This window comes from Symsagittifera roscoffensis, chromosome 2 (assembly GCF_963678635.1).
Source record: "Symsagittifera roscoffensis chromosome 2, txSymRosc1.1, whole genome shotgun sequence".
Lineage (NCBI taxonomy): Eukaryota > Metazoa > Xenacoelomorpha > Acoela > Convolutidae > Symsagittifera > Symsagittifera roscoffensis.
Window position 1 is genome coordinate 71437029 of NC_087063.1, and position 23599 is coordinate 71460627.

Here is a 23599-nt window from a genome sequence, read left to right on the forward strand (position 1 = left end):
AAATTACTACAAAGGCTTCAAATTTTGACGTAAGATTATGGTTAACAGCTTCTAGTTAAGATAAGCTATTTGTTATTTACTTATTATGATTATTCAATTGCTGCCGTTTTAATTTAAATATTTGATGTTTGGCTTGATAATTTCTCAGCATTTGTTTGGTTGCGATTTTTTCTTTACATAAAAAATGCTTTAAGTTTACATTGGGACCATGTGTAAGCCTTATGTTGCGGTCCTGTGTATGGTCCGTAGATATGTTGGTCTAGCTAGCTGCACATTCAAATACATAAATACTGATTTATTTTACTATTTGCAACTGTGTCACAGTTTTGTAAGAAAGCATTACGACAAAACATCAAATTCCTGGTGATTTTTTGTTTTGACCGACTCGACTTAAAGTTTCGACCGACTCGACTTAAAGTTTCGCCTTTGAGTTCGACTTTGCTGTCAGATTGTGTTGGACTTTATTTTTTGACTTCTTCTTTGACTCTATGTTTCGACTTTGTGTTTGGCTTTACGATTCGACTTGGTGTTCGATTTTTATATTTCGACCTTGTCTTAAATTTTATGTTTGGACCGACTGGACAATGGATTTTCGGCTGAACTCTGCCATGTGTTCGAAACGACTCGGTCAGAATATAAATAACAAAATTCGACTCGGGAATTATCGCCTACATTTGTTGCGGAGACGTGGGAAATTTAAATTTGGCTAACTTGCAAACTCGATGAAAAATGGCTTGAAAACTTTGAAATGCGGATTTTTTAATCTTTCCTATGTGTATTGAACTCGGATTATTGTTCCGACTTTCGAAGAAAACGGAATATTTATGCTCGATAGGTTTTTTTTATTCAGTCAATTTTTGCCGATCGAAATAAAAGTTTTCAACAAAAACTTTTTATACCCCATTGAAGATATTGATTTCCCGAGTTCAAATGTAAAAAGTTTTTTTTTAAAGTTCTGGGGGTTTCAAATTGGCAATGTTCTGGACTAAATTATGCGCGCTTTGAAGAGTTTGTTCACAATGCTGAGAGAATAACTCGAATTATTTATGCGTGGCGACTTATCCTGCACAACAAAATTGTTCCCAATTGAATTGAGGGTAGCTAATTGGTCGTATTAATTTCGTACAACTCAAAACTTCACACATAGATATTGTCCAAAGATGATAGGTTTTCATTATTTCCTTATCTCAAAAACTATTTGATATAAGTTGCGGGACCGTCGGAACAATCAGGGCTTTGCCCTGATATACGAGCAGTCTTGTTTATTATAAAAGTTCGTGCATAAAAATTCTCAAATGTTTACATAATCGAGCAACAATTACAGCAGCTTGATCGGTTCTCTTCGTCTACACTGGACGTGATCAACAGTTCAATTTCGGAGTCCGTTGCACCTGTGGAGGCTGTTCTCGCAGCTCCCTCTTTCTCGACTTCACTAGCAGTCGTCGTTCTATCTTCATTCACAACAGTACCCGTTTCCACTGTCTCATTTTTTATTAAAACTACTTGATCACTGACGTCAATTTCTTCAACCCCTTGACTCTCTCCATTCTTCTGTGTAGTATTTGAGTAATTATAAGCAGGACTTCCATTGACAAGTATGTTGCTTGATGTGTTTTTTATATCTGCAGTACCGTTTTCAGCAGCAATCGGTAATTTTTGTGCATGCGCGCAATTTTGAGTTTCTGGTGATACTGATGATTTAATTTGCTCATTGTTATTTGGCCCCTTTTGTAGGCTAGCTATATATTGACACACTTTTGGGAAATTTTGGTCGAAGTTGATGTCATTGTACATTTTGTAGTAGAGAATGCCTGCGATCATGAAGCTGAGCCAGCCTCCCATCGGCATGTAGTTGGACTGGGCTATTACAGGTACTAATGGCTTCTTAAGCTGGTAGCTATAATTCGCCTCTGATTTGCAAGCATGATTCACTCGGTAGTCTTCTGAAACCAACATGACCACTACGAAAGCGTCTTCCACTGCTTCTGCCATGCGCTCGCACAGGAATCCTTGCATCTGTTCAACATCAATCCAAACCCGAAATCCCGACTTTTCCAGGTACCTCTGCAGTTTGAAGGCGAGGTCCTGCTGTGCCCAGGAGTAACTTATCATTACATGTTGGCTGGAGATTAATGTTGTCCCTGGGTTTACAGGTGAGGATCCGGGTTGCTCCAAAATGTCGGAGGGAAGCTGATTGCCTTCTGAGCTCGGAGAGATTTCTTGCGGCAACTTCGAATCACTTCCTTGTAAAATAATTCTGTAGTTTCTTTTGAAACTTGGTAAATTCAAACAAACAAGAAAACTTGTCTATAAACTACTGCTCCGCTCTTGCTTAAGTAATAAACCACACAAGAACTATTTAAAAAGTTCGTTTTACTAAGTTTTTTTTCAGATTTGCATGTTGTTGAATAGCTAAAAAGATTTGTCTAAAAAGGTAAATGGCGACATTTTAAGTTTGATTTGTGATTGAGGTCACCTACCTTGACTTAAATTGTGTGTTTGTGATAACTGCCAAAGAATGTTCCTCGCTAAATTCGACTCTGATTCATTTCCTTCACGAACTGCATTTGTCAGTTCGTCTAACAACTTCATAAGTGCTGTTCTGTCGCATATCGTTTGCTTGTTGCTTTTTTCGAAGCTCAACTCCCATAAAATACCCAGTCCTTTCTTAACCATGTCACCTTTGTCTTGCTCTGATTTGAAAATGACCTCAATCAAATCAAGCAGATTAGTTTCGTGAACCAACTTAGCCGAATTTGATTCGCTTCTCGCAAAAAATTGAACAATTTCCATAGTTTTGTAACCATTATCGATGTACTTTGTGAAATCGTTGGTGTTGGTTGTTGTAGTTGTGGCATATAAAAGAATATTGTCGAAAAGATTCTTCAGAGCTGTTTCAGAAACTCCAAAAATTTCAGTTGAGTACTCATCACTCATATCCGACGATATTGCTAGATTTAACATGGCAGATATTTTGATCGAATTGTCTTCGGAAATAATGTTCATGCATTTCATCAGAATTTCAACTCCATTCATTTCTTGGAATTTCAGTTTGGACTGGGGGTCATTTTTCAAAATCTTCTCGAAAACATTGAGGAATGTTTTAATAGCTGTTTCGGACATCATCGCATTAACTTCGTCACAGTCGTCCAGAAACCTGTCAAGGGCGCCCAAACTCTTTGCGAATAGAGGCGACTCGTACAAGTGGGGGAACACTTTGTTGATGTTGTCTCCGAATGCGAACAGTAAATTGATCAGTGCTAGGTATACACTCGTGTCCTCGATTGGGTCATACATTTCGAGGAAGGAGTCCAAAACATGAACAAGTCCCATAGTCTGCAGGAAGTCAACTGAGCGACAAATACAGCAATGTCCAGGTCAAAAATTCCGTTAAAAACATGCATCATCGAATGCAGCGTAAGCTGTTTTTATCAAGTTATCAAGCAAACTATAGTTTGTATTTAAATCGGGGTTATAAACCCCCCCCCCTGCAGTGACTTCAAGTTATGTGTTATCCATACGGATATTGTAGTAAAACATCCCTTTATAAACAATGTACAATTAGGTGCTAAAACTACCAGTTGGTAATGTTTACATATTATAAACCTAACTGATTACATAATACATATAGAAGTCTGCGTATTAAATAAGTATCTATCTATACCTAACAACATATGTATTAGTTATTATGAAACGCTGTATCTCAAATGCTTCGAGGTCAGCGTCGACCAGACTTAACTTCTTAAACTGAATTTAAGTTGCTCTCTATCTCTTCGTATTCCAATTCTTAGTTAGCGATTAAGCATAGACTTTGACCAACGAGATTATACAGTGTATACCTCACCTAACGGCTGAGGGTATAACATGGCGCAGCCAGCACTCACCAAGAATCCATTGGGGATTACGCCGTTTTGGCAGAAAGCGTCCGCGGAACCACCAGTAGAGTGGGACAAATGGAACCAGCAGCTGTTTCTTGGCATCATCGCCAAAGATGGTATGAATTTGAACAAACTCCTACGCAACCCCCCAGCTGTTCGGAAACCCCAAGAACCAGGCTATGAGCTCAATATAGATGGGGAAACAGACAAACAAATACGCGATCGAAACCTACGTAACCAAGAAAAACGTGTAGCATGGGAGAACCAATGTCAACATCTGGATAACCTCGGTCCCACCGTCGACGGCATACCATGGGAGGAAGCCGATATCAAATGCAGAAGTTACATATATTTGTGTTTGGGGACGGAGGGCCAAAGACGACTCACACAATATTATCCAAATCTTAAAATTCAAGATACATCCACCAAAGAGTTTTGGACACTCCTAACACGACTGTTTGTTAAAGAACGCAACGTAACATTCGATCGGTACGAAGCTTTTACACGCAAACAGGGGAAAACGGAATCCCTGGAAGAATTCCACTGCGGACTTACGGAACTTGTGGTAAAAGGAAACTTCAAATGCACGGCATGCAACGACGTAGGCCTGGAGTCCGAAATAGTCAGAGATCTATTTACGGCAAACATGTCAAACGACGAAGTTCAAAAGGACCTTCTCGCCGAAACAAAAACACCCGCACAAGCATTGGACTACGCAATGAAACGCGAAAAAGTTCTCGAGAACCAAGTTTACATAAGAAAACAGGGAACTTCAAGTAGTCATACCGGATTGCCGAATATAAAATCCGAACAGGTAAACTTCGTCCAAAAGCGGGGTGGATATAAATCTCAACAGCGAGGTGGACGTGGCAGAGGAGGACAAACGTCAAGGAACTATTCGGAAAAGGCCGGACAGAGAAAAGATTGTTTCAAATGCGGAAACGCATTTTCAGCAACTCATTTAGCCCAATGTCCGGCGCGTGACAAAATTTGCAACAAGTGCACCAAGAGGGGCCATTTCGCAAGACTGTGTAAATCTAGCGAGGTAAACGCAATTCAAGAGGAGAATCAACAACAACAAGACCTTCAAAGCACCGATATGACAGCCTACGTCAATTATCTACAAGCGGGTGACGTTATCCCGGGGTGGGAACTAATCCATCCGGACGATACATCCACAAACTGGATAAATTTTGAACCAAGACGGGCAGAACAACTACTTGACACAGATCTCAAAGGACACCTTATACGGGTGCGCTCGGGGAAAAACAACATCGTTTTTATTGCCGACACAGGATCACCAACATCGTTCGTAAACGAAAAAACAGCCAACCTACTGGCTACGACAATCACGTCAGCAGTAAGAACAACAATGAGGGATGACGATGAAGCTAACAAAATGGTATGCTACAATGGCTACAAAATCCCATCCCTTGGAAGACTGACTGCCCCAATCGAATCGGGAGGTTGGACTATCCAAACAGCGTCTTTTATTGTGGTGGACGACAGACGCGCGAACGTCTTGGGGCGCAACCTTCTCCCGCTAATTGGCATCCAGCTACATCAAGAACAAAACCCAGCTGGTAAGTCAGTACTACAAGTTAACAGTGTCGAAAACTCAGACGCACAAATTGCAACGTGGGTCCGAACCACGTACCCGGGACTGTGTACACGAATCGGACGTTCAAAAAACCATATGGTTCATACACAATTTTTATCTGAATTCCAGGCCTTACAACAACGGGGGCGCCGCATTCCCATTCATACACAAGAAAAGGTGGAACATGAGATTAGATCATTAATTGACCAAGGCCACATCACTCGACTTGAAAAATGCAATGACAACCAATTCATAAGCCCTATTGTGATCACTGTTAAAAAAGATGGATCCATCAAATTAGCCATGGACTCTAAACAAATTAATAAATCGATCCATAAAAATAAGTACCAGATGCCAAATATCGACGTTCTGTTAGACAATATCGCACAATCGGCACAGGAAGGTACAAATAAACCAGGTACGACTTATTTCTCGACAATCGATCTACGCTATGCGTACAGTCAACTGCCATTGGATGAAACAACTCGTACGCAGTGTAACTTCAGCATAATTGGGGGAAAGGCCACGGGAACATATCAGTTCCAAACTGGCTTCTACGGGCTAACGGATATGCCCGCAGCATTTCAAAAAGCCATCGATCTAACCCTCAACAATGAGAAAGACACTTTCGCATTTCTAGATGATATTTTAATAATATCACATGGCACAAAAGAGCAACATATTGAAAAATTGACCAATGTTTTGAACAAATTAAATACGGAAAACATGGCTATTTCAATCGACAAGTGTAAATTCGGCTGTAGGGAAGTAGAATGGTTGGGATTTCTCATAAATGAACACGGCACCACACCTATGCATAAGAAGACGGATGCGATAATAAATCTACCTTATCCAAAAACATTCAAGCAATTGAAAAGTTTCATGGGCTCGGTTCATCACCTAAACAAGTTCATTCCAAATTTAGCTCAATTATGCAACCCGCTAAGACCACTATTGTCTACAGCCAACAAATTTAATTTCCATTGGAATGAAGAAAATGGAAAAGCTTTCAAAAATATCTTAAATGCCGTAAAGAATATTACGGAAAACAGACACTTTGTAAGTGATAGGGACACTCGTATTGTTTGTGACGCCAGCCGTGAAGGAATAGGCGCGGCCCTTGAACAAAACACACCAGATGGTTGGGCCACCATAGCGTATTCATCAAGGTTTCTAAATTCATGCGAACAGAAATACTCGGTAAATGAACTCGAATTTTTGGCCGCAGTATGGGCCATTGAACACTTCAAGTACTATCTGTACGGTAGACGCTTTACCTTAATAACAGACCATCAAGCACTAGTTGGTGCCTTAAAGAGTAATAGGGGCAATAAAACCTATCAGAGTAGGTTAACTAGATGGATTGATCGGCTCATTCCATTCGATTTCGATATACACCACCTGGCCGGTAGTAAAATGGGTCTTATTGACTACATCTCGCGACACCCGGTCGGAAAACCGCAACCCCCGGCGTACTGGGACGAAAACTTCGTAGTCGCACTTATAGATGATTTCGTGAAATGCGTAGAATTCCAAGATAGCAGTAGTATGAACTCCGTTTGGAATAATGTCAAAACAAGTAATTATCTAGGCACCAAAAAGCTCGACCGGAACGAAAACTTCGCACGTTCAAATTCGGTTCAAACACAAACTGCGTTCACTCTTCCTAGTCAATTGCTAAAAACAAGTCGCTCTCAATTTAACTCCAGTTCAATTGATCATAATTTCAACAAGCAAAAAGAAATGAATCGACAACTGCAACAAGGCATGTCATTACCTCCTTTTCGTCGCATAACAAGAAAGTCTCACAATTCAGCCCAAACCCAACTCACTTTTTCGCCCATCAATTACGCATCTTTTAACGCCCTTCTATCTAAACCACCTCCGCCAGAACTAACATTCAGTGACGTATCACACCAGGTCATACCCTCGAAAGAAAGCTTTACCTTCAACAGAATTGAGAATGAAAAGACTGATGCAATTTGCCAGACGCTGGATGATTTCAAACAATCACAGGACACAGAGTGCCAAGCCGGAAACAGTCAATCAACACAACAAGACACAGAATGCCAAACAATCGCCACCATCGAAGAAGAAGACACCCCAATGTTCCGGAAGAACTTACGGAAAGTAATGGACGTCAACTTTCTAGCAGCCGCTACCAAACGAGATAGAAATCTATCACCGCTCTTAACCATGGTTAAACAGGAGAAATGGGACTCGATCAAAAGCTGCTACGGTCCTTACTTCTATAATGTGAGACATCGCCTATCAGTCAGGGAAAATATCTTGCTCTACGACGACCGTGTCGTCATACCAAAACAGCTCAGACCCACACTAATGGATGCATTACACCTCACACATCCAGGACAAGGTGGAATGCTAGAAGCTGCAAGACATGTGTGGTACCCGTACCTCCACCGAGACATTGTGGCAACTGCCCAGAACTGCAAAAACTGCCGGGAAAAGGGTAAGAACTTTAAAGTTATCTCGGGTAAACAACACTACACAACACTGGACGCGGTGGTAGAACCGAATGAAGAAATCCAATTGGATTTTGCAGGACCCTTACCGGATGAAAACGATAGGGAAGTTTACATATTGGTGGGTGTCGATCGCTTCTCACGTTTTCCGTACGCAAAAGTTGTTACCAATAACAAAGCGGATACAATCATCCGCTTTATGCAAAACCACATAGTCAACCAGGGCGTACCCCGTGCAATCAGATGCGACCAAGCACAAGGTTTCAGGGCCAAAAAGTTCCGCATTTATTGTAAAGCGCATAATATAAAACTAATTTTCGCACCGGTGGACGACCATCGAGCTATAGGTATGGTCGAAAGGCTCATACGAACATTAAAATCGCGATTAGCAATTATGAAGATCGATAAATCAAATCGTCCGTATAAATTAGCATCAGACGTGGCTGAATTAATAAAAACACTCCGTATTACACCTAACACTTCTACAAAAGTTACACCATTTGAATCTCACTATGGTAGAAAAGCTAATACACCCCTAAGTAATCTCAGCACATCGTCAAAATTGTCAAACCTTTCGTGGGAAAATACGAAACTGTCATGTTTAGACGAAAAAGTACTAACAAAACCAGCGTTGTCGGCGGAAACAATGTGGAACAGAGAGGTCAACAGCGAGGACGAATTGGACCTAAAATACAAGCAGAAGCCCACATCAGATCACCAATACGTGCCAGAACCGACTTTCAACCCGGCTCCACCAGAAAAAAGCAACGCGGAACAAAACACAACCGAGGCTCATCATGGCACATGCACAACATCTGGAAAACGACGAGCAAACCACCAACCGGATGTACTCACACACACGGATGCAGTAACACTCGACAGTAGCGATGAGGAATTCGACCGGAGACTACTCCAGAAATTCCCAATAGGTGCGCATCTACCTTTATCAAACAAACCTTATGAAGCCAGATCACTCCAGGAATCTTTTCTAAAAGAAAAATCTAATAACTTGGAAAATTTAAGAACACGTAACCCCATAAGACTCTTAACAAGACAAGAAAAGGAAAATTTACGAAGAGCCCCGTTAGTATTCCTGAAGGATCGTTTTAAGGGTCCAGCACATACCATAGATCCTAAAACAGGACTACGTCTAGAACAGGTCGCTAGGAAAACGGGAACAATAGCGAGAAAAACTAAAAATGCGGGAACATTCGGGGCACAATTCAAAATTATTGAAAATGGCGCAATATTGAATTACTCCCCACATACTGCGTGGATAAGGGAAGACGGGAAGCAACCTAGCTTAATTAGACACGACGGTCTTGCATTCATACCGGATCCAAGAGTCTATGGTAAATGTAGACCAGCGGCACTGAAGGACTTTGTCGCTTATAAACACCTACCAAGAGCTAAACCGCGTATTTTAGGACCAAAGTCACCTAGCATGGGGGCACAAAGAAGACCAGAAGGAAAATCAACGACAAGTCCCAGAAAGCCACCTCCAAAATCCACTCAAGAAGTCCTACAACAAACGCTAAACAGACGAGCTCTAGGCCCACAAAAATTATTATCAACATTTACATCAAAAAATCAGAAGAATGCCCGCAACAGGAGCAAACCAGACACGCAACGCCTCCCGGCAAAATCGGTACCACAGAGAACAATCAGCCCAAAGAAAAAAGCTAAAGCCGACCCCGCAACGATCGAATTCGACTGTGACACCTCGATTTCACTTTCATCGGATACAGAGCTCGACCATAAAACCCCATCTCCAAGTAAACAACCCGCAGCCAAAAGAATTGATCGAAAATCCACACCGGAAACAAACTCGCCGGAACTTCGAAGATCGACAAGAGCAAGAACAAGCACGCTAGCCGGAAAATTCGGCAACGCCATTCCAATTGGGCACATATCTACCAATACAGAAATGTCAGGCATGGTAGCAACCATCGAACATACAAATACGGAGGATATTACATCAAAGGAACCTAACACCTCCAATCTAATTGACATATGCGACAAACAAACCACGATAAACAAAGAGACCACAGTATGCCTATCACCATCAGTGGCAACGTCAGAGGAAATAGTTTGTACAGAAGTTCATATGAGTACCGATACGCCTGAAAACGCCCGCGAAACAACCACAACCGTTACACCACCAAGAACCACAAGCTCACGTTACATACTAGACAACCAAAAGATCACAGAGGACTCTTTCGGTAAAGACTTTGAGGACGCTATGAATTTCCTGCAATCGATCAGCCCAATTAGAGGAAATTCCATGACCTTTCAGAGAGAAAAAGAAGGAGATACACAAAAGTCCACAAACCAGGCGGAGGATCTTGAAAATCCTTAAATTGAAAGCTCAATTTCTCGCAAGGAGGGAAATGTTATCCATACGGATATTGTAGTAAAACATCCCTTTATAAACAATGTACAATTAGGTGCTAAAACTACCAGTTGGTAATGTTTACATATTATAAACCTAACTGATTACATAATACATATAGAAGTCTGCGTATTAAATAAGTATCTATCTATACCTAACAACATATGTATTAGTTATTATGAAACGCTGTATCTCAAATGCTTCGAGGTCAGCGTCGACCAGACTTAACTTTTCTAAACTGAATTTAAGTTGCTCTCTATCTCTTCGTATTCCAATTCTTAGTTAGCGATTAAGCATAGACTTTGACCAACGAGATTATACAGTGTATACCTCACCTAACGGCTGAGGGTATAACATTATGTATGGTGACCAAATGTGTCGAATTGGGAGATTGTCTTGAATGCCAAACTTTTCATTACAATAGAACAATACGTTTTTTAGTGTTTGCAAGTTTGGTAAAATTTTCTGTAAAAACTTTTTATTGGACAGTTGTTTGTAGAAAAATTCCGTATTTCAACAAAAAAAAACAATAATATTTCGTGTTAGTTTGCAATTTAAGAAAGACATTACTGATTTGAGTCCACTTCTCCGAGTCTCCCCCCTTCGACTCTTGCTTTACTATCTGCGACAGTTGTCGGAGGGCGTCTATAAATTGGTCGTCCCCCTCCGACTTATCCGACAGCACGATCTCATTCAAGAGCTGCTTCAGGTTCTCGTCCACAAAATCCCATCTTTTGAATGCCAAAAAATTGAAAGATGAATCCGGCATTTTCGGATAATTGTTAGTTAATTTTTATATTGCTACTTTGATAGTAATGAAGGTACGCAATTTAGTTGAACATGTATTTATTTTGCGCAAACATCCAGTTTGAGCTCTTTTGTGGCTCATTCTGAGTTTCATATAATGTCGTCATTATATCTATTGTTTCATGAAAGTCTATAAATGGATATAATAATCATATTAATAAAAATTGTTTTCAGCATAGATCCAAACTCAAAGCCTTCTATCGTATTGGTGTTCTCAATCAAGTATCTTAAAAGAAACTAGAGTCCTAGAGATCGCCGTTAGAAAATATAAGTCCGTTTTCAAACGTACCTGAGCGCAAAAGAACTAGGTTTTTGTACCAGAGGATGGTATACTATCACAGAGAAAAATTTGTTTTACTATCCTAGAAAACCAAAAAAATGTACCAGAAAACCTGGGTTGAAGTTAGCCCCACTTTAGTCTCTCTGATTTAATGGGACAGTTAAAAGAACCCATTTTTTAGGAATTACGGGCGGAAGTGGCTCCTTTTTTATGAGAGGAGATGAACCAGCCCAACTTTTTGCAAATTGATTCAAACTTTTGGTCCTCGTTTTTTTCAGCATCAGTAAAAAATTTTATTCAAAAATGCCCCTAGTTTTTTGGGTTTTCTTGCCTGGAGATTCTTGACTGAACACGACTAGGAAACACTACACTTTTAGTTTTAGTTGCTCAAATTTTTTTTCATCGTAGTCTCTAGAAATTAATGTAAAAACTATACTGAGTTACATAACAAACTGCAAGAAAAAACCGAAAATTTTTGAATAAAACTTGTAAGGAAAATTTGTTTTTTTTTGTGTGTGTGTTCAGAGCATTTACAAGCAAAATAGCCTACGTAGAACAAAAAAGTACTATAAATATGTGAACAAAAACCAGGCCCCGGATTTACCTAAATAACTGTTTTTCATAGTTAAGTAACTATTTCTGAGAAAACGGAGGAAACAAACTAATCAGAGAGATGCGCTTTATTGTTATTAATTCTGTTGAAATTCTCCAGAAAACCGACAGTTTTTCAACAATTAGTCGCCAGCATTGACATTTTCACTAAGGCCTCCGATCACCCGGCGAGGGAGTTGATTAGATGCTGTAGATTAGAAAAAAAGTTGAAAATTTCGCGGTAAATGAAGAACTCGGTTTTTTTCAGAGTCGCTTTTTTATACCAAAAATTCGTTGAAAAAAATTATTTTCTTCATATAACGGGAGTTTAATTAACTTTTCTTCAACTAATTGGATGGTTTTTAAGCAACTATTTAGTTAACAAAAACGATTTTTTTACTTATCTAAAATCCGGGGCCTGCACTAAACGGCCGAAAATTAATATTTCTAATTAGAACTAAAAATGTATATGGTTGAATTTGATTGGCTAATTCAACAACGCTTACGGTTCTTCAATTAAAATTTCAAGCAGATACTATTGTTAGCCGAAATTACCAAAACTTCAGAATTTTTGATCTGTTGAAACCATTTCACAAATTCATATTCATGAATTTGTGATAAAATCATGTTAGTCTGATCTCTCAGCGGTGTACCGAAGGTTTTGAATACAGTGACCTTAGACAATGATATAATACAAATAGATTAGTCAGTGAAGGTTACATCACGTTACTGCTTTTGCAGTAGCAGTATCACAGTTACAAATAATATCAAAAGTTTGCATTACGTATAGATCGGCTCATTTTTGTCGCAAAATGAACGGTTGAAAACTATTTTCCATGAGCGTGTTTTAGTACTCCTATAAAAATAACATAAATTTCAGACACAAGCGAAATCAAGACCAAGCCAGTTATAGCTTGAGCTAGACAGAAAAACAAAACAAACGAAAAATTAACGAACTTAAAAAACTCCGTGTTTCATATACGCGTTGGTCATAGTTTCAAATTATCAGAGAAACTACTAGGCCTTCAGTGCAAATTTCTACTTATACTTAAACTCTCAATTTTTCTCCTCGGTTTTTTTTAAATTTGGACATGTTTTGTTTTTTCAACTAGTTTTTAAGCCAAGATTTTTCAATCTGTAATTTAAAAATTGATTTCACGTATCAATTTTCTTAATTCACATCTCAATTGTGTGTATCAACAAAGGTTGAATGAATAAAAACTATTCTTAATTTCAATACAACAGTGAAATTTTAATGCAGACTTTATTTGGATTTACGCTTCTGAAAAATAATTTCCAAATCCAAGAATTGCCAAATTCACTAAAAAGCATTGCTTTTTCATGATCTAAACGCAATTTTTGGCCAATCTTTTTTTTACAAATCCACGAACAAATAAGTTTTGAGGGAGTTTACTTTTAGGGCCGGGTAGTTTTTTTCGTTGAATTCGGCATTATGACCAACGCGCTCATGAAAAACGGACACAATTCTTTTTAAAATACTTTGTTTATTTTTTCTTTGCTTTTGTCAAGGAAACTGTAGCTGTGTTGGTCTTGATTTTGTTCGGTTTTGAGAATTCGGTTATTTTTACAGGAATAGTATGCAAAACAGCCGCTGAGCGCATAATGAAGATCAGTTTTGTGTTTCGCTAGGATGAAATATTGGATTTTCCTTAGTTGAGTTCAGTCTTCAACTCATCAATTCACCTCTTGCTTTATTGTATGTGTCAATTGTCGGAAAAGGTCCTTCAAATTGTTGTTTTATTCGGGTTGTTAGACGGGCGCAACTTTTCTCAGGTGGTACTTCAGGTTTTCCTCCAAATATTATCTTGGAGTGCCCCATTTCGATTATAGTGTCGAAGTGCCCCATTTCGATTATAAGAAAGTCTTTTTTATTATCTTTTTTGATAGTTATTACGGCACAAGATAGTTAATTTAAGCCTTTTGGTCTAGCCAACAGTGCATTTGTGAATTTTGTCAGTTTTGTCAAACTCCTTCTCAAAAAATACGAATTCATCTCCGCAAAAATTGTTTTTAAAAACGGTATCACTCCGATTCACAGAAACGCTGAAGTTAACAACAAATGATTTTTGGAAAGCTGTTTGTTTCTCAAGCAAGGAAGAACTGCCACAAACTTCATCTTGACAAATTATGTACTATGGTTTTCAATGAAAAATAACTTAATGACATCTAATCAGTCAAAAGTGTCAATTTTCTAATGATTAGATGTAATAATTTGCTGTCATTAAAAAATCAAAATCCATGCCATATCATGGCTTCACTAGTGGCGGTTATCTGATTCTCGCAAACAGAGAAGTCAGAAACTAATCTTCTAAAAACATTTTTCATTTGCTCTAGAACCTCTGTCGATCTGAATTCAAACACTGTTTTGAAAAAAAAAAAAGGATTTCTGACAAACTTTTTGACATGATTCGTTCTACGCGAATTGGTTTTACCGATTTTAATTGCTACATGACCGCCTTTACATTTCACGTGTGATCGGTTCCCTAACTTATGTATAGCAACTTCTTGAATCGTTCTGCAGCGGAAACTATTGAATAACTTTAACTTCAATATAGTTTTTTGTTCCGAAACTTGTGGAAAACGCTTAGGGGATTAGTTACGCTCGCAGTTGTTTTTTACGTCAGACAAATTACAATTTTTCAGCTAGTTTTTTTTTCAAGAACCTTCTCAAACAGTCTATAAGAAATTGATGACCAGATTTCAACAAATTGAAAAATTTTTTTATTGTGACCAATTTTTGTTTAATAAAGTATACACAGTTTTAAAGATTGCTTTTTGTGCTTGTTTTAAATCATCTAAGAATCCCTCCATACTAAAATGAGATGGGCTGTTTGATCTAAGTTTTTTGTCAGTAGTTGCAAAATGAAATCAATTGTGATGAAGAGCAAGCGGAACAATCTAGGCTTAACGCTGATGCGATTTGTCTGTTTGATCTTTGCGTAAGCCTCGAAGATTTGTCGGTCGACAAGTTTCTCTAGAGAGAAACCAGTTCTACTTTGGGTGAATAACTAAGTAGTAGGAACTCATTTTTATTGTGAAATTTCATTTGTATCAAAAACCCTTGCTTGTATTAGTTTGTAAGCTCAGAAAGCAACCAGCGTTGTTATATTATCTGGGCCGAACTATGAGTTTTTTTAACAATTGATTCGATTAAGAAAAGAAAGCGCGAAATGAAATTTGACCTTGTATCATCATTCAACGCTGTAATTTTCATTAGGAGGCCAAACTGTGACTTTTATGAATTGTTAGCTGATTTCTTCAACAAGGACGCCCTCTTTGATCTTCCTTTGTTCTTTCGTTTTCTCTCATTCCCGGGTCGAGGTCCCAGACTCATGTCCAGACTTTATGGGTCGCGCCACATCCGGATTTAGACCCAAATTGCATAGTCGCGCCGAGAGTATGAGTCTGGAAAGTCTGGACATGAGTCGCGCCGTGGGCCGCCTAAGTCTGGACATACCAAAATTTGGTCGCGAAAGTCTGGACATGGGTCGCGAAAGTCTGGACATACCAAAATTTGGTCGCAAAAGTCTGGATTTGGGTCGCGAAAGTCTGGACATACCAAAATTTGGTCGCAAAAGTCTGGACATACCAAAATTTGGTCGCGAAAGTCTGGACATGGGTCGCGAAAGTCTGGACCTACCAAAAATTGGTCGCGAAAGTCTTTTGCGACCCATGTCCAGACTTTCGCGACCAAATTTAAGTATGTCCAGGTTTTCGCGACCCATGTCTAGACTTTCGCGACCAAATTTTGGTATGTCCAGACTTTCGTGGCCCACGACGCGACTCATGTACAGATTTTCCAGACTCAAACTCCTCGGCGCGACCATGCAATTTGGGTCTAAATCCGGATGCGGCGCGACCCTTGGCGCGACTCATGTCCAGATCGTATGTTCAGACTTTCCAGTCTCAAACTCTCGGCGCGACTATGCAATTTGGGTCTGAATCCGGATGCGGCGCGACCCATGGCGCGACTCATGTCCAGACTTTCCAGCTCGTATGTCTAGACTCAAACTCTCGGCGGGATTATGCAATTTGGATCTAGATCCGGATGCGGCATGACCCCTTGCGCGACCATGGCGGATACGGCGCGACTTTCGCGACTAAAGCGAGGACGCGACTTTCCAGACCATGGTGGAGATGGAGCAACTTTCCAGGCCAGGCGGGGACGGCGCGACTTTCCAGACCAAGGTTGAGACGGCATGACTTCATACACACATGCATGCATATATATATACACACACTTACATACATACATACATTACCTACATTACCAACATACATAAATTCAAACATGCATACACATATACATATATTTTAACTTTACGACAAAATTTTAACTTGTTGAAAAGGTTTGTCTCTAGATTCCAGAGACCTACAGGCAACAAATTGTGCGCCTATCCAGTGCACAGTTTAGCCTCGTAATGTTTTTACTTGGTCTCAATATCCTTGTTGCTCCAAGTTTTGAAGAAATTGAGGAATCGACTTGCTCGGGGTGTTTTTTGTTACAACCAATTTTACAAATTGTGTTACTTTTGTTTTTCGGGGGATAGATCTCTTAATCTGCATTGGCTCAACCGGGTCTGAAAATCACTATAGTGCCATGATTCATTCTAAATTTCTAGTTTATAAAAGGAGCAGTTTAGAATGACTCGTGGCACTATAGTCGTTTGCAGACACGGTAAGATCCCCCGAAGATAGAAGTAACTCTATGCAAAGATAGATCCCCCGAAGTACAGAAGTAACCCTGTTTTGTAAAATTGGTCGTAACAAAAACACGCCGAGCACATCGATTCCTCAATTTTTTCAAAATTGGAGCAACAAGGATCTTGAGACCAAATATAATACGAATTATCCCGCACTAATTTGCTCCAAGTTTGAATGAGGCAGCTAATTGGTTTTATTAATTCCATGCAAGATGCAAAATGTAACACTTAAATTTCAATAAGATGAGCCTAAAAAACATAGTTTTGCTGCAATTGTTTAAATGTAAACTATTCATAAGCAATTTAATGGCAGTCGGAACATTAGAAAAAACTCATGATAAACACAATTTGGAACATGCTGAATGGTATCAGTATTTCATATAAGGAGAGTTTCAGGCGCGATAGTTTCAAATTTCTGATCCTGTTGCAAATTTTTGAAGATATTAATGTTAAAAATTATCTAAAAAGGCCCGGGTCGAGGTGCTAGTTTTATGTTTTGATTTTCAAAGTCGAGAAAATGTCAGTGCTCGATTGAAAAAAATTAGTCAAGACAAAGGTTTGGGTCAAGCAAAAATTCGAAACATACTTCGAACATGGTCAAAAACACCTCGACCTCGTGCACGGTCAAAATTTACGTCGAGCATGGTCAAAACATAGCTCGAGCACGGTCGAAAACTACTGATTGTTCCGCAAAAGTTTGGAGAAAAAAAACTTTTTCAAATATCAACATACTTTTTAGCATTTTCGATTCAAACTGCAAACCAGTATTCCATAAGATGAAAAAAGGTCAAAATATTTCATCCCTACAAAGCATTCAAATTGCAAATAACTTCAAAATTTTCATTCTGGTTTAAAAAAATGTTCTCGCAAAGTTTAAATTATAACGTTCAAACTTGGATAACTCATGTTGTCTGATAGTCAAAACATGCCCAAATTCGGTCGAGCACAGTGGAACAAATCTTGTTTAGGTCGAGCACGGTCAAGCAGATTATTTTTTGGTCAAGTCAAGTCGAAACATATCGTACTTGGGTCGAGCATCCCGACCACATTTTTTTTCGGTGGAGCACGGTCAAAATATATCTTGCTTGGGTCGAGCATGGTCAAGCATGGTCGAACATACCAAAATTTGGTCGAGCACGGTCGAAACATACCAATTGTTAGTCGAAAGGATCAAAACATACCAATTTTTGGTCGAGACGGTCGAAACATAAAGAGAGTTTTCATTCCCTGTATGAGAATTAAAGAGAACGTCTAATGATTGACACTTAAGATTCCCATGATCTGCAGAAACAACATACGGTTACGAACCACGGTAACGAACGACATATTTACAAAAAGTAAGTTTCATTTTCAAAAAGTATCAACAAATGCGATATGTATGAAATATCTACTAACGCAATGCTGAAATTATACTTAATAGGTTTTTTGTCAATTATTTGTTGCCATAATTGTCTTATCTACCGTGGTTTATGCTAACTGAATTTTTTTGTCTTAAAAAAACTTTAAGAAAACTAACATAAGCTTTATGGTGAAGAAGCAATAATTAATGATGTTTATAATGACGATCAATAAACAAGTTTTAAATTTGAAATGTGAATTTACCCTAAATGCCAATTAATTTCTCCTCACAGTTTTACAATATGACAAACGCATATTTGGGAAGCTGGCGCATTTTTTTAAATTAACTGCTTTTTCTAAAAAAAATTAGTTGGCTCACTCACCTACAATTTTTTCTTTTCACATGGTCCGATTGCTACAAAAGTTTGGCATTCGAACTAATCAGGCCATGATAAACATACTTGGTCTTCATATTAAGCCTTATAAAAACCCTAGTTACACCATAAAGTTGATGATTATATGAGTTGGGAGAAGAAGAAAAAGACCCATTTATTTTTGTTAATCTTGGTTTTATTTGATATTGAGAATTCTATTTCATAAAATTAGTTCGAAAAAAGAGCACAACCTAATACATAATTTTGTATTTCGTTTGAATGAAATTAAATTCACTTATTCGAGTACAGTTTTCACAACTCACCATTCCAGCTTCTGCTTCCCTATCTATGACAGTTGTCGAAGGACGGTTTTTTAACTGTTCGTTTTTGTTCGGATTTGCCAGTATCGGTGTGATATTTGTCTCCCCTTCCTTCGATTTATGTGGTGGAATATTTGCGCAAAGGTAGACTTTTCGACAGAAAAGTTCCTACTTGCGAACTAGCTTTTTCGACGGAATTTTTCATATCATATAAAAGATTAGCGAGGAAGAAAGCTCAATATCAAAAAAGTATGCGACAATGTTTTGAAAATTCCTAGATGTTGTCAGCTTGGGATAATTAACATGCAAAAAATTCCGTCATATTAAAGCGTAAATGGCGAAACGAATCATTCAAAATTCCATTCGGTTTTTTTCATCTTTTTGAATTGATACGTTACTCCATAAAAAGTTATGATTCCATTCTTTACGCAGCGTATGGCAGGATAAAACTTAAAAAAGCACTAACAATTCAAAAAAATGTCCGCTTTCTGACTAATTCATTCATATTTTATCCCAAGAAAACTTCATTGACTTTAAAGAGCAGTCGGAGCGCTAAAAATATTGCCCTGTTACGATAAGTTTTGTTCAATTTTGAAAAAAATGGGAAAAAAATGAGTAAAAAAATAATGCCTTATGATTCGACAATGCCAATTTTTATTGAGAAAATTTAAAAAAGAAAAAAGCAAAAAAAAATCTTAAAATTTTTTTTTTTAATTTTTTGAAATGTTGCTGTTTTCTTTGCTGCTCAAGAGGAGTTCCTTGTTGTTCCGACTTTCGATACGAAAAAAATTGTTCCGACTTTCGATCCGAAAGTAACGGGATATTTGTGCTCGGGTGGGTTTTTTTTTCAGACAAATTTCGAATTTTTAACTAGCCATTTTTGACGGACTTTTTTTATATCATTCAAAAGGTATTGTTGTCCTGAGCTTAAATTTGAAAAGATATTTCACCTGTGATCATTTTTCGTAGAGTTATGAGGGTTTAAGGATTGCCATTTTGGCCATTTTGTTAAATTTGGGACAATTAACGCGCGATATAATTCGCGCTACTAACGCGTAAGCGGAGATTTAATCCGTCTTATAAATCGTTCCAAATTGGTTGAACGAAGCTTATTTGCCATAATTGATGATTTGCCATACAAGGAACAAAATCTCTCTTTTTGTACTTTATATGGCGTGTGGGCTGATGATTTTCACAAAAAATTTCAAATTTTAGAAAAAATTTTCATTTTATTGTTCCGACTTTCGATACGAAAGCAACGGAATGTTTGTGCTCGGGGATTTTTTTCTTCAGACAAATTTCGACTTTTTAACTAGCCATTTTCGACGGAATTTTTTTGTATCATTCGAAAGGTGTTCTTGTCTTGAGCTCAAATTTGAACAGATATTTCACCTGTGATCATTTTTCGTAAAGTTACGAGGGTTTAAAGTTTGCCATTTTGGCAGATTTGGAACAATTAACGCGCGATATATTTCGCGCTATTAACGCGTAACCGGAGAGTTAATCCGTCTTAGAAATCGTTCCAAATTGGTTAAAAGAAGCTTATTTGCCAAAATTGTTTGTTACAAGGAGCGAAATCTATCCTTTTTTTAACTTTATATGACGTGTGGGGGGATGATTTTCATAAAAACTTCAAAGTTTAGAAAAATTTTTTTTCATTTTGTTTTATTTCATTTAATTTTTTATGGTTTTACTGCTGCATAAACCTTAAAAGGCTGTCGGAACATTCAGAACTTAGCCCTGATACGAGCAGACTTGTTATGATTATAAAATCGTTTAGAAATAGCTAAAATTTTAAACAAAACAGAAATGTAGATTGGATTTTCAATCTGAAATTTCCAGTCTCAAAGGCATGTCTAAAAAACCAAAAACTCCAATTTTACTCAACATTGAGGATATTTTATATTTTTTGTAATCCGCATCTTGGTTGAGAATGTTTTACCACCCTAAACAATTTTTGAGCGTGTTTGAGCTATTAAAATGTGAGGGGGTTGAAATTTTAAGGTTGATTGTTTTTTACTGGTAATTTAAATCAAAACTGTGTTAATGCACAACGTATGTGCGGCAAAAAAAATATCAAACGAGCTGAGATCCAAATTGAATACTAGCCACCAAAAAACTTAAGAAAAACTGAAACGTTTTTGGAAGTTATTTTTTTGATTGGAAACTGATTGAAAGTTTTGTGTGTTCTTTGATTCTGGCTCAAGTCTCGCCCTCACGTCTTAAACAATTTTGGAAAACTACAAAAACGCTTGAGCAACAACTCGCTATTCTTGTTTATCCGTGACTGATTCAAAACGGTTTTGATTAGCGGTAGTAACTCTTCGTTATTTTTTATACGGCTAAGCAAAAAGTGTTTAGTTATACAGCTATTTTTCAAAAAATTAAAGTGGGTATAAGCGTACCTAGTAATCAAAATGATTTCGCGCATTAAGTTCAAAAAACAAAGCTGCCGGTTTGTCTAAAGCTTCCTATCAAAAAATTAGTGGTTAAAAATTGTTACATGTTTTTTAAATTGTTGCCAAAGTATTCAAAAAACTATTGATTGCCGTATAAAATTCATTCATTTAAATAGCATAATAAATCTTAGTTCATAAAAAACGGAAAACAATCTTATTTTTTTTTCATAAGAAACAATTAAATACTCAGATGTTTATTGAGCATAAAAAATGTTGTAAGTAAATTACTTTGCAAAACGATTTCTTAGTCATTTAAAAAATACTTTTATACTTTTTTCATAGTTGAAAATTAAGCAACAAGCATTTTCACAAATAATACCTGTTTGAAAATTTATGGCAAGCATTTTATTGGAAAATGTATAAATTGTGCCAGTATGATTATTTTTGATAAGAAAAAAGTGGTTCTTGAACAGTAAAATTTTGTTTGATGGCCGCAAGCCATTGGGTTCAAGTTTTTTGTGACGTTTAGACGGGCTTCGATTTCTAATGTTTGGCCGCTTTCATAGAGATTTTTTTGTATCCTTGCGAAGTATTGGTTTCTTGAATTCCAGGTTAAAAAGATACTGTACAGAGTTTGAGACAATTAACGCCCAATTTGTTTCGTGCCAGCACACCATAGGCGACTTTATTCGACTCAAAAATTGCAAAAAGTTCAACTAAGGCAAAGTGCATTGTCGATTAACATCTGAAAGAGCACCAAATACGTTGAGAAAAAATAGAAAAAATGAAATATTATATTTTTTTTGTCTGAAAACACTATTATATGTTTAAAAATTTATCAATAATATTTCATCAAAAATCGTTTTAGACTTGAAAGAGCAGCCTGGATTTGAAGTCAGTGATATACTCTCTACGAGCAAAACATATTTTATAAATCTATTATTTTTCATCCAAATTTGCAAATTTATGCATTTACTGCGCTCAGTTTTTATCTACCTTTTTGCTTTTTCTGTGAATTTTTAGGTAGCATGAGTTTGTATGCGGTCATGTAAATTACATTTGTTAGTGCTTGATTTTAAGATGAAGACAGCCGTATTACTAAAAATATAAAGGGGTGCGGCTTCGGAGAAGGGGTGAGGGGCTCTAAAAACAACATCTTTGAGCTTTTCTGAATCAAGGTTTACTTTCTTTGTTATGAACTTTTTGTATTTTTTCATGATTTTACTGCTTTCGACTTTCACTGTTTTGCAGTTCAATAACCTTGTTAAAACATGATCTAAAATTAGAAGCAAAAATTCCACTAAAATGGAAAGTTTTTAGTGTGAGCGAGGAGCATGCATGTGATAGAGTATAGAGAGTTTATGGTATTTGACAGCTCAGCTCAATTTTACCGTTTATGAAAGTGTTTCCGAAATACAGCTCCATTCCTATTTTTATTGTTTTTTTCGTTGCGCTCGGCAATTGATTGAGCAGCAATCATTTCCGGAACAAGTGTTATATTCATTAATTTTTAAAATATCTGAATTTCTTGTATACTTAATTGGAAAATACAGCCAATTTTTATGACGTTCTTTTTCAGAAAACATTTTCTCCTGAGTGAAACCTAAGCTGGTTAATTGACATACATCCGTGGAAATTAGAAAAAAAACAAAATCTAGCCAAGACTTGCATATTTTTACGGAATACAGGGTGTTTTCAAAACGCGTTATATTTATGAATACTGTTTCATTTCACAAAATTTTTAGGCTATGGAAGCATTTTTGATCAACAGACAGCAAAGTTTTGCCGAATTAGGACAATAAATTTCACTAAGTAGGTTTGTTTTTGTTTACGAATGTTTTCGTGGTTCATCGAACTTTACTGGATTTTGCGTTGATCAAATTCTATTGTACTGATTCAAAATAACCAGATAAAAAGAAAAAAAGACTAAACTTTCAAACTCAGTTCTCTCAAAATTGGTTAACTTTGGACACAAAATGACGAGGAGAAAAATGGTGCAATAACTTTTTCGATCGTTCATACCAAATTAACACCAGTAAAATGAGCCAAAGTTGAAGAGGGAAACAGGCACAATTGAAGTTCTTCTTAATTCGCTTTGTCCTGTTTTCTTTTCTTTTTGAAACTAAAACAAAAATCTAATGGTGTTACTTTGACAAAACTTTGCAAAACAAATAGCTTTAAAAAAATTTGCAAAATTTCTAACAATTTTTTGTCCTCATCATGCTTCTCCAAAGTAAACCGATTTTAAGAGAAACGAGTTTAAAAATTTTAGTCCTATTTTTTTTCATCCAGTTTTTTAAAATCACTAGTGTAGAGGTTTGTTCAGCGCAAAATGAAGTGAAAAATTGATAGACTACGAAAACATGCGTGAAGAAGAAACGAACCAGCTTAATGAAATATATCATCAGAGTTC

The 23599-nt window shown here is 37.4% G+C and overlaps 2 protein-coding genes across 2 annotated transcripts in view; both read right to left on the minus strand.

Moving 5' to 3' along the window:
* Positions 1-23599, minus strand: part of LOC134840436 (androgen-dependent TFPI-regulating protein-like) — a 183940-nt gene that overhangs the window by 143244 nt on the left and 17097 nt on the right. The gene's annotated exons all lie outside the window — the stretch shown is intronic.
* Positions 1115-11220, minus strand: LOC134839411 (uncharacterized). Its single transcript, XM_063854949.1, has 3 exons — positions 10924-11220; positions 2481-3350; positions 1115-2243 (listed from the first exon to the last, which is right to left on the minus strand). The coding sequence occupies exons 1-3, from the start codon at positions 11120-11122 to the stop codon at positions 1300-1302; spliced, it is 2013 nt and encodes a 670-aa protein (XP_063711019.1). The 5' UTR covers positions 11123-11220; the 3' UTR covers positions 1115-1299.

What these genes read in the sequence shown, in the direction of transcription:
- LOC134839411 (XM_063854949.1), bottom strand. Translation starts at nt 11,122, where the DNA reads ATGCCGGATTCATCTTTCAATTTTTTGGCATTCAAAAGATGGGATTTT. An exon ending in GGAGAAGTGGACTCAAATCA is followed by an intron (nt 3,351 to 10,923) that starts GTAATGTCTTTC and finishes TTTGTCGCTCAG; the next exon opens with TTGACTTCCTGCAGACTATG. An exon ending in AACACACAATTTAAGTCAAG is followed by an intron (nt 2,244 to 2,480) that starts GTAGGTGACCTC and finishes TTATTTTACAAG; the next exon opens with GAAGTGATTCGAAGTTGCCG.